At 27.5% G+C, this 12,675-nt stretch overlaps 1 protein-coding gene across 2 annotated transcripts in view; it reads right to left on the reverse strand.

Annotated features, from left to right (window-relative positions):
* The window catches only part of LOC122857997 (putative uncharacterized protein DDB_G0282133), a 72,843-nt gene that overhangs the window by 19,556 nt on the left and 40,612 nt on the right, over positions 1 to 12,675 (reverse strand). For both annotated transcript variants that reach the window (XM_044160588.1, XM_044160587.1), the window contains one exon: positions 7,859 to 7,951. In XM_044160588.1, the coding sequence (XP_044016523.1) occupies positions 7,859 to 7,951 (93 nt within the window). The remainder of the gene's footprint in view (positions 1 to 7,858; positions 7,952 to 12,675) is intronic.

The following is a 12,675-nucleotide window of genomic DNA, read 5'->3' on the forward strand; positions in this document are numbered from 1 at the left end:
TTCATTCGAGTAACAACAAAATAATTTATCAGCATAATTTGTTAACTGATATATAACTTATCATATTAAAATAATATATAGTTATAAAAACAAATAAAAAATATAATTTATATAGTTTTTATTTTTGTGTAAAAAAATAAAAAACAATTTGATGTATATTTATTAACTGCCGCAAATTACACGACAATGGCAATTAATAAAATCTTGGTAATGATGCTTGCTTGTGCACTCTTGCTATCGTAACGCCCTATGTTCATACCCTTTTCTCATTAATCACTCAGAACAAGTGCTTTTGTTAATGCCTGTTCTCTATTTCTCGTTTGCGTTGTTATTTTGTTAATCATGTCACGTATTAACAACGTTATCTCTATTCAAAATCCATGCACAAGTCAGCAAAAAATAAATTGATAGAAATAAAAAAACAAAATTTATACAGCATGTAACAATAAGGCGTGTAATGAAGATTTTCAAATATCAACACGTCACAAATTCTAGCTAGCCAAAAAAAAATTGCTACTAGACTTTACTTTGAAATATTTATAATTTAATTATAATTGTAAAAAAAAATTTGTGTAAAATTGATGAAAATTTTCATATCCAATCGTTCATTTAAAACAGCAAGTTTTCATTTCGATTTTACAGATAAAAATTTAATTTACTGATGAAAAATAAAATATTCAAAACCGACAAGATAAAGTAAATTTTAATAATAAAATTTTCTAGAATATTACAAAAATGTAAATATAAATGAAAAAAAAAAAAAAAAATGGTATGAGTTGGAAATTGCTAATCCAACCACAAGTGTTGAACATTGTTGTATATATTTTATATTTATATGTGTGAGTTTTCCAAAACACATATATGTTTACATTTGGTCAAATGTACATGAAACGTGTAGAATAAGTACGTGTCCTGTAGGGATACAAGCTTCCAACTCACAACAATATAACCCCATGTACTAAAATAGGAAAAGCGTCAGGCGAACACAAGCTGTGTACCCACAAAACTTCATTGCTAAAAGTTTTCTATTTTTTTTCTCTCATAGAGAAAAATAAAATAAAAAAAACTTTGTATTTGACATGGTATAAAAATATCAAGAGAATAACAATATATATGATTAAGACAACAATAGATTTATAATTAAAATTAAGAGGGAAACAAAATTAAAAGGGAAAAACTTACAACATGTTATTGAAAGGAGGAAAAAAGCTCTTATAAAAATGAATTTTCGTAGACATATATATGGGATTGGTTGTCGATAAATCAGATATATAATGTTCAAAGTAATTACCACAGTGTGCTATTAACAGTTAATAGATGTGATGTTTAAGGAACTAGAATTACAACTCAATGCAATCGTGTGAAATAGGTCACATTGAAAATATATATATAGATATATTTATGTACAAATGATATATGTATGTATTCGAAGGATATTGAAGGCAATATATACAGACATTTGTGGGTTGAATTTCGGATGGTTTGCTTTTGATTCCTGAGGGTACATGTACACCTCTTGGTGAAATCATCGTAGGAAGCAGTCTATTACGTTGTGTCGTTGGCACAACTATAGAGTTTGAGACTGAATTAGGAGTATTTCACGGTCTTGTAACTGCATCTAGACGTGTGCCCAACGTCCGTAACGACACAGCGACACTATATGCATGGATATTTATGGGAAATTGAGAATACAGGCTTTGTATACAAAATATGGAATGAGAATACAACGAAAATTTAAATTAGTTTATGTGATAGGTTGTACCCATAAAACAAGTATTTTTATTTTTTTTATTTAAGAATTTGAAAATAAGTAATTTTGAAAAATTTCATGAAAATATTGTTTTTAAATTGAGCTGGTTTGTTGATTTATCTATTTTCTTGAAGTAGTTGGTCAACAGTAAATTAATTTCATGAATAGTAAATAAGCCTAGCCTTGAGAAGGGTCTTTTGACCGACAAAAAGCCCTCGGGGCACAAGAGCACATCGATCAAATATATGCATTTCTAGTAAAACAAAATTATTTGTACTTTTGGGTAATACATGTATAAACAATAATATTCTATACTGGATATATCATAAACTATGATAAGAGCTTTGAGTTAATCGCCGGATGATTTCAATCGGATTGTAAAATTCAACAAAATTCTCATATCAGATTTAAACTTGAAATGGAAATTTTATTCAAAAATTTTGGATGCTCACATTGAACTGGTTGATTTGTCATTATAGTTATAAATTCTCCTGTGAATATTTTTCTTTATTTAGCAATAAAGTATTGATTAAAAAAAAAACCACAAAACAAACGTAAAACTAATTTTGAATTTTATTAAAACCAGCTTGAACATGTTCTGATAAGCGTTAATAATCATGTTGCATATGTATAAAAATAAATAGAGAAAGGGAAGAGTTAACACACTGGCAAGCGATGGATTTTAGAGTATAGTGGCAAATAATTTGTACAATTTTCCGCTGTTCAAATAAATGTTTATACGTATACATGTATAACTGATATGGGTGTTACTTTGAAAGCTGGATTGTGTACTATTTTGAATGGTCACCCAAGAGTTCAAGGATGCGATACATTCAAATTTTTATACACGGAAAAAAATTTTCACGAAATTTTACTACGGTCCCACAGTATTCAAGAAACATCGGTCAACTAATACATTTTTTACATTACATATTACGAAAAAAAACAATGTTGTGATTAAAAAATTGCAATGGACCATAGCAATATTTGAGATTTCGATTTTTTACTTTGTATAAAATAAAAACTGCAACGTAACATGGAATCTTTACAAATTTAAATTCAAAAAATTATTATGCTTCTTTTCTAATACTACAATGTACCATAGTAATTTTCATAGGTTTTTATTTTTGCTTGAGCACAGCGTCGAACTTGCTGTGCATATTGTAGATTTTACAATAGTTATGTTAAAAAAATTCGAATGTCTCCACCTAAAAATTACAATGCACCATAGCAATTCTTTATCTACTACTTGCCGCGATGCTCGTTGTTACCGACTGCAGTATTCAAAAGCCTATGTTAATATAGATGGCGAAATTCTATGGTTATGCCAAAAAAATTAAATTACTGCGCGGCCGTTATTCTGCGCATTGGAAATTCAGATGATTTTAGCTTCGTCTGCCTTTGTCGATAATCGATTCTTCTATCAGACGTGCACAGACATGAAATAATTTTAACGGCAGAAATGTGTAATGTGCTTTATTCCGTCAGGTAACACTTTTATTGAAGTTATCAAGGGATTTTAAAAATATATTTTCTTTAATTTACAATGAAATTTTAATTTTATTTAAAATATAAATGATATTCCTATAGAATACCGTAATATGATTGATAAAAAGTTAATAATACAGTTAACAATACAAAGAAAATAAAAAGTTATTAGGATGAACACTTTGATGCATATAAATTAATCGACTTAAATGATACTGAATTAGGTTTTATTCCACACCACAAAATTATTGAGTATACATCAGTTATAACGTCAGAAATTTTAACATCTCAAGGTTTTTCTTTTATACCAAAAAGTTGGATGTAAAAATATTATTATTATTATTATTATTATTATTATAAATTATTCTATAATAAATTATCGTCTGAACGTTATCTGTGTATATTTATTTAATTTTTATTCTATTATAGTTACCATGTATTTACCCCATTACTAATTTACGGAGGGGCAGTGCGAATAAAACTATAACTATTGTAAAAAATTTGCTATTGCCTATTTTAATTTTATTATGTTTCAAACAGATTTTCGAGTGTACATATTTTTTTTTTTATTTTCTACATTGTCAAATTTACGATTTTTTTCATTCAGTATTAATATTCCCTTCTTTAAAATTTAGTATTGGGTTCGTAAATTTTCATATATGGCATGTTTCAAAAGTACTACTGTATAGGGTAAAAGTCCGAATTGTCGTTAGGCGGCGCTCATCGAGAAAAATTGCTATGGCCCATATCAAATTCTAATACATTTCCCCACGTATACAGATTGCTGTATGGCCATCTTAAAAGCGGATTGTGTACTATTTTGAATGGTCAAAAAAGAAAAAATCTATCCGTGTATACAAATTTCATTTACAATAATATAATTATAAAATAAATAAAATGATAATTCTAAAGCATAACAACAACAACAACAACAAAACTCTCGGTACAAAATTTTAACCCGAATAGTAATAAGCATAATTGCTTCAAATTTAATTGTGAATCGTGGCAAAATTATTGTAGTTTCATTTTGTAGCATATGTGTGTATGGGTTAGAGAACACAGGTGCAAAATAAGTGGAATGAGAATATCAACGAGATGTTGGAGTGAAGGGGATTTTTGACTATAGTATAATAGGTATACAACACGCTTTTGAAATAAACTCACATCAATATACGTATTTAACCAAACCTCAACTGAGTATGTATGATTAAATTGCTGCTTGGGTTCGTCATGTGAATCAACATTGACTCATTCGACAATAACATGGTATAAACATTGCTATTTAATTACAAATATATATCTGTGTCTACTTTAAAACATCCTCTTTCCAAAAAAATTCATATAAAATTAATTTAAAATCATTTCTGGCATGTTGAATATAGAATTGAAACATTGAATTAATTTGTTTTTTGAGTTGAGCCCATTTAGTCATTTTTTCACGATTATAAAATAATAATTAATCTTTTGAGATTACACACAGTGTGTCCACTTGATAAAAAGTTTTTCAGCGAACACGAAAAAGACGGAGAAACCACAATAAAAATAAAACGATTGAAATAACAGAAAATGGGGAAAAGTTTTATACAACCCTTAAGACGGTATGCTATATACAGAGTAAAAGTAAAAGTATATAAAAGTAAAAGGAGCCAAAAGAAATGAAGAAAAAAAAATTAAGAAAAGCCCAGGGCTTAGTAGAAAGTGATGAAACAAGATGGTATGTTTTTTTTTTCCTTTGGCGCTATTCAGTCTCTCCACGTGACGTTGTGAATTCAAGCTCTAATCGAGTTTCAATTTTTCTGCCTTGCTTTCAATTTCTTTTTCATTTTTTTTCATTTCTACGAGAGCGCAGCGTGACTTCCGGTAGCTCAGCAGGCGCACCAAATGCAAGATATCGCGTGAGGGTGTACAAAGTAGATACAGAAATTGGTGGAAAAAAAAAATAAAAAATATATGAGAATAAAGCTTGTATATATCGTTCAAGTGGAACCTCTTTTTCCCTATCAGGAAGATTCGAATCGATCGAAAGTTACATTGGCAGTGTCGTTGAAGATGGAGGAAAAGGCTGGTCCCAGCCTCGACGATATTGCCAATTTCGATATCGCTCTCATTTTCTACACCCCCCAATAATCGAATACTACTCCGCCTTCATCGCCCATCTCTTCACAAACACCCATATAACCCCTATTTTTTTTCTTCATCTTTATTTAGACTTCCGTGTTCAACTTTAACCTAGAATTCGTTCGTGAACGTGTTGTAAAACGATTTTTTTTCAGCGCGTAAATCTTTTTTTTCATATATCCCATCACTTCGTCATTCAACCAAGCAATAAAGACGACTATTTTTCCTGGTAGAGATCAAAGCTGTCGAACAATGAGAGGGGTGCTGAAACACAACACACATTTTTATTTGAAAATACTCGACCCGTGAAACGTGAACGGATTTTACAAAGTGTACATTGTGCTTTATATAAATGTATATTTGGTTTATTTTCTAAGTGAATGAAAAAGAAAAAAACATAAAATCAAAATATATAAAAAAAAAAAAAAAAAGTATATATAAATTTTAAATCAAAATACCCAGTGAACACACTCAACGCATTCAATCGTTACTCAATGTCAGGATTTTCATCCAATGCGTCGTCGTATTTTTACGCTTTGAGATTTTCAAACACCTGTTACGATCGAAGCATGACAAGAGATATTGGTTATTTAAAAAATAAAAAATAAAATATCTAATAAAATCAAAGAAAAGATACAAGAAATCATGATATAAATAAAAAATAAATGAAAACTTTAATTGTAAATTAAATTGATGACAAATATCACTAAAAAAAAAGATCAAAAAAAGGTCAAGAATTGTCAAACCTCTTGCGGATAACCGATGAAGGACTTCAGGAAAGATAGCCAATCTGTGTCGTAAAATCAAACTCAATTGAATTCGTCCTTAAACTAAAATTGACCAGTGGTCATACGGTGACTTCCGTAATCGAGATTGACCTGCCACAAACCGACAACTCCAAGTGGATATATAAAGGCAACGAATGATGGGTTTACATTCAAGTGTCAAAGGGACATTTTCCTCTACATTTATAAATACACACACACAAAACATACATATATATAAATGGTGGCAATATTTGGTAAAGTAGCAAATAAACCCAATAAACCTTGCAATTCGAAGCCAAGCCAAAACTAAATTGCTAACCAATCTCCATTTCTCCCTCTAACTTCTCTCTCTTTAGCTATGAATAAAATGTTTTTTCACTCGATTACTATCTGTATATCTATTGCCATGTGTCATATATTGCATTTCACTCAGTAAAAGACAAACAACACACCAATACGCAAAAGCCTTGAGGGTCAAAAGCCCAAATATATTTTCCCCTTTTCATCCACAAATCCATGTATTTACTTGGTTACTTGTAAAATTATTTAATTTTATTTAACAAAATTATTTTATGCTTTTTACAATGATTAATTTAGAATCTGTGTGTAACATATTTATTCTCAATCCATACAAAATTTGTATGATAATAGTTTTTGAATAATAAACATTTGCAGGATTTTATTATGATAAAATACATACGCTTATAATCATCGGAATTTCATTTAATATATATTTGTTATGGGATTTCATAATGAAGTTTGAGTAATAATAATGATGTTTGATCAGTTATCGAATATATATGAATCAATTATACATATTTGTACATTTGTAATATGTATTTCGTTTTGAATTTATTTTACGATCAATAGGAATGATGTTGAAAATTGTTAGAAGCTGTCAAGTGAAATGGAATCGATGTTATAAGAGTGGTAAAATGATTGAACTATCATAAGGAAGCCAGCATATACATGTGAGTATTTATAGTGCTTCATGGTAATACTCAGTGAAGTAAATTCGACACGAAAGCTTCATTTTCCAGTTTTGAGTTATGTCATATATTCTCAAATATGTCTATCTCAAAATTCAAAGTCAAATTTATACGAATGAAATATCATTATATGTATTTTGTGAAAGACATCTCATTAAATGACATGTTAGTCTGATGGATAAATCAAGTGGATTATTTTTATTCATAAATATTTAAATAAAAAATAAAAAAAAAATGATAAGCAGCCAAGTCTTGACGTAACTTATGATTGTACTTAGACAAAAGTATTTTTTTATTGACTTTAAAAATCTCCAAGGCTTTTGCCCAGTGCCAAAAAAAACGTAAAACTTTTTGTTCAAATGAAAAAAACTATGTTGGGTAATATAAGGATAGAAATGAAAGCAATAAAAAAAATTTTGCAACGAAAATAAGAAGATCTTAGAGAACATGAAAAAACAAAAATATACAAAAAAAAAAAAAAGAGCATTCCTTTATGGAATTGTGTAAAAGAAACACAGTGGCAGTTGAATAAAGAAGCAAACACAAAAAATAAAAAACAGACACAGTAAGAAAAAAAGACTATACATAACTTTTGAGAATGTAAAACAAATAATAATAAAAGAAAATAAAATACAAGTATAGTGGTAATGCAAAAAAAAATGTCTCTCATCATGAAATAAAAAGACTGTAATGATAGTGATCATGATGATGAGATTGTTTTGGGCTAGTAATCAAGTTCAACTCACCAACATCCTGAGAGCCACCCCATGTGCCCAGCTGTGCTTGACGGGCCAACCTGGAAAGAGCATCCACGTAAACCCTATTTGCCGCTGCTGCGCCTGTTAAAAATATAATACACACATAATTTAATACTTGAAAATTTATTTTTAAAAAAATATTCATGTAAATTTATTTATCAAAAAATTATTTGCATATTAAATAAATGATAGATAATAGTTATCAAAATAAAAAACTTGTTTTTTTTTTCATAAAACAAATTTACACTGTGTGTTAAAAAAATAAATAAATAATAAAAAAAATAGCCATGAAAAAAAATAAATAAATAAGGGTCGAATTCGTCAAATGATGCGTTAAAAGAGCAAAAGATAAATTGAAGTATATAGGGATGAGAAGAAAACCCTCAAAGTCTCGTTATATTTATATGAGGCAGAAAAAAAAATATTGAAAATTGTTCGAACATGGTTTAGGTAAGGTTTCTATGTAGAAAATATATGTATAGACAGCTGTCTTGAGAATAAATTGGCGTTTTGTGTTTGCACTGGTTGCCATGTTTTGCCATATTGCCCTGTGCTATTATATATCCACAAGAAGTGGATATATCTCAAAATCATAAATATATCGTTGTCATGGTACATGCCACTTGCTAGACAACAGACCAAACGTTTAGCTAGTAAAAATAGTACACGGTATAAAGTTTTCAAGTATAGATACAGCATGTTATCTCAAGTATTGTGCCAAACCATTCAATTCTTGAAATAGGGGTTAAAGCTTCAACTTCACTCTCGCCTTATTCACATTTTGACATTCAGTTAACCTTTTATATTTACATATATTATTCTAGGGTTTAACGTTCATTTTATAATTCAATATTTCCCCCTTTTTAGTTATTCTTCAACATTCATTCGTCACGTTATAACTTTGAAATAAATTAATTTTATTTAATTTAAATATTGTAATATTAATTTTCATATTAAAATTTTTTTAATTAATTTTCAATTGTTTAGTTTTTTCATGTAATAATTATTTAGATAATTAATTTTTCAGTTAAAATTATTTATAAATAAAATAAATAATTGGAGTTTGTTTTTTTTTATTTTATTTTTATAATTGGAATTCGATGAAAAATATTTTTTTTAAATGAAGTACATGATACCCATTACTACCCTCTTCAAGCCGATGCACAAAAAAAATTATAAAAAAAAACTTTGTAAATTTTTCAAGACAGACAAGTGCCACATTAAATGAAGCAACCGCCAGAATATCAATGTCTAGGATATTTTCCAACTACGACACGTTTAAAGGTTCTTTTTCATCAGCTTTATTGACAAGCGATATTTATTTTTTTTTCTCCACTTACTTTTCCTTTGATAAAAAAAAATAAAAATCAAGTAATCTATTGTTATTCGTTATTTATTTAACAATTAATAAATTTAAAAGAGACAATTGTTGATACATAAATTGTATATGAAAAAATAATAATAAAATATTGTCTATTGTTATTTATAAATTTTTTTAATTATCATAGAGCTTTTTGGGTTCTGGTCTGTCACAGATGTTAATTGTTATTCCCACTTGGTCTTGGCAATTATATCGTTTCTGTACGCGCACTCAAGGGAATGGTTACCAACCATACAAGAACCACTTATTTTGTCACCCCTCATGACCACCTTCTTCTGTCTCAATTTACTATTTTCCCCTGTTTCTCTCATTTATTCACTAACACTGAATTTAAATTCAACTTATATCTAGGCCCAATTGCCATTTTTATTATCATGTTAAAACTACAAGTTTTAGTTGAATTAACTATATTAAATTACCACTAAAAAAGACATATTCAACTTTACACTTATTTTATCTCATTTAAGATGAATTAAATTAATAAAAATAAACATGATGAATTATGTAAAATCAAATTAATTTTAGTGAATACGTGTTGGACAATGTGATAAACCTTTTTTATTTTTTATTTTTTCCCCAAGACCCTTTGGTCTTTTGTGTAGAAATAAATAGAAAAACGAGTGAGTCACTTGTAAACAGCCTGTATAGAAGCACTTTCTTTTCATTCATATAAAAAAAAAAAAGCTCCAAGATTTTCTCCAGTACATTTTGGGCAAGAACATTTTATTTTTTGAACGAGTTTTTTTGAAAAATATAGTTAAAAAATTTATTAAATAAACTTATAAAATTATTGATACTTAAAATACATGTATGATGAGTTTAGATTTTAAAGCAATTAATTTTTAAAATATAATTATTGATTATATAATTATTAATTAGCTAGAAAATAATTAGAGTATATTGGTGTTATGTATAGTCCACCACACAGTGAGATCAATTTAAATTTAATTAAAATTAAAAAAAAAAAAAAAAAGAAATAGGAGAAATGAGAGATGAGTAACACAGCCGAGTGCATGAGAATCTACTGATAATTGAAAATTAAGCTCAACGCAAAAGCACCAGCCTGAACTCAGAGAAACAACAAAATAAATTGCCTCTATTTGTATTTGAGAATACCATTGAATGCCCACTGATAATCACATTTGTGATATATACACAAACAACAGTCGTATTGGCATTTAATAAATAAAATAAAAAATAGAAAATAAGCTTTATCTCAACACTGATAAATAATACTATTAAAAATTGCAATTAATATATTTAATTGAGATATAAATTAATAATTCAAAAGATTCAATTTTTTATTTATTTTATATATTTGAATGAATACTTGAACTAATATAAATTGCACTTTCAAAGACCATAACGTCTGCCAAAAAAAAGAAAAAAAAATTAAGAAAAAGAACTGACAAATTAATCTTCGGTTCTTGCTTTTTCAAGTGTAATGGAAAAGTTCATAGTAAAACGGACAAATTAAAGCTTGCAAAACCAATTCAATTCTTTACACTGCTATCCTTGACAACTCCTTGAAATTATTTTATATAAATACAAAAAAAAATAAAATAAATAAACAGTAGAGTCAATTAGTCTAACGTCAATTATTATTATTTTTTTTGTTTTATTGTATCTGTATTTTTTTGTAATTCCCAAAAGTAAAACTTTTATATATTTAAACAATTTTTATATTGAACTGGATAAAATTTTTACTCCCTTGAAACACATCCAGACAAACTATATAAAAAAACTTTCCTCATGTGTGAATTAATTATTTACCTCAGGGACTGTATTAAAAAGGAAAAAAAAATAAGAAAGCAGATGTTATCATGTGGGAGCTTTAAAAAATTAAATTTTATCTTGATGAAATAAGTAAGGGAATATTACTTCATAGACAATAAATATGTGGAGAAAAAATTTATATATTTTTATATGAAAAATATAAAAGGGGGGGTTGTATTTGGTTAGGGTTGTATAAGGTACTTGAATGAGGGGTAGATATGTGGAATATAACCACAGCTATGCTTGAATTCTCGGAGTAGTTTACCACACTGGATAGACACTGCAACAAGAACCGTCTCCATTTCTGACTCATTTTACCCTAGCGCATGCTTGTGGTATGTATTCGTGTTACGAATAAAGCATAAATTTACTTGGTTATTTTATTTATTTATTTTTGTTTCTCAAATTTTGCCCACCATCTCCCTCATCAGTTCACATATTTTCAGAGAATTTATTAATTTGTTTAAAGTTAAAATTTAAAAACAATAAAAATTTATAATTTAAGATAATAGTCGATAGAAAAATACTTTGAGCTTTTAATTTAATATCTTTAAAAAAATAAGAATAGACTTTTAAATTTTTTTTGTATTATTTTACATCTTATATGGCTATTTATAAAATTTATAGTTTAATAATAAACTATCATTCAACTTGGCTTTAGTAAACAAGTACTAATGGTAAATATTTTCTAAAAGTTTGAGTATATTTTTTTTTCATTTTATTATATTTTTTATTTACAATTTTTCAACGTCAAAGATGACGTTATAGTAAAACCTTGACAAAGTTATTAATTTGTTTTTATATTATCAAAGATTTTAAATTTTTCATGAAAATTTTTAAGTTAAAAAATTGAAAAAAAAAAGTCTTTAGTAACATTTGTTTGTGAGAGTGTTGTGGTTTGTCTTGAATTGAGAAATAAGTGGTTTCAAAAACTCGACAGCTTTGGCCAGCCAACAACATTAAACACGCTGAAGGTTGCCCTTTCTACACTTGTCTTTGTCTTATTCACATCGACAAAGACTATTGTACCATCAAGTTGTTTGCGGCTAGTCTGTGGATTGCCTACTAGACAAGCTTCAAATACATTGACTAAGCAAAATACTAAACAAACATAATATCACTATATATCAAATTAAATTACATCAATAATTATTGATAAGAATAAAATAAATAAAATTAATTCATTCAAAAAAACCAATTAATTAAATAATTGTTGTATTATTTAGTTGAAAAATTTACTAAATTAGATCATTTTTAATTAGTTTATCTGTATTGAATTTTACTCGGTAATATATTTAAATTAAGTTTTAAAAATAAATAGATGAACAAGTCTAATTTCATGGTAGACGATAAATTTTCATTGTCCGAAGGTAATATGGTTTTTTTTTTTTGTTTTTTTATTCTCTGGAAAATCCAGAGAGACTAGGCGTCTTAAAGTTAATATTGTGGTTTTTTTTATTTATTTATTTTCCAGGTGAATTGAAGCAGTTTATTATTAACTTTGTAAAAATGCAACATCTAATTTTTTTTTTTTTTTTTTTTCATATAAGTCTTGTCTTTCAACTTTTTTGTTTATATATTTACTTTTTTTTTGAAGTCACTATTTATATATCTTCATAAAAATCTTATCATCTTGTCCACCAAGATA

The sequence above is a fragment of the Aphidius gifuensis genome, linkage group LG5 (genome assembly GCF_014905175.1).
Source record: "Aphidius gifuensis isolate YNYX2018 linkage group LG5, ASM1490517v1, whole genome shotgun sequence".
NCBI classification, from domain to species: domain Eukaryota; kingdom Metazoa; phylum Arthropoda; class Insecta; order Hymenoptera; family Braconidae; genus Aphidius; species Aphidius gifuensis.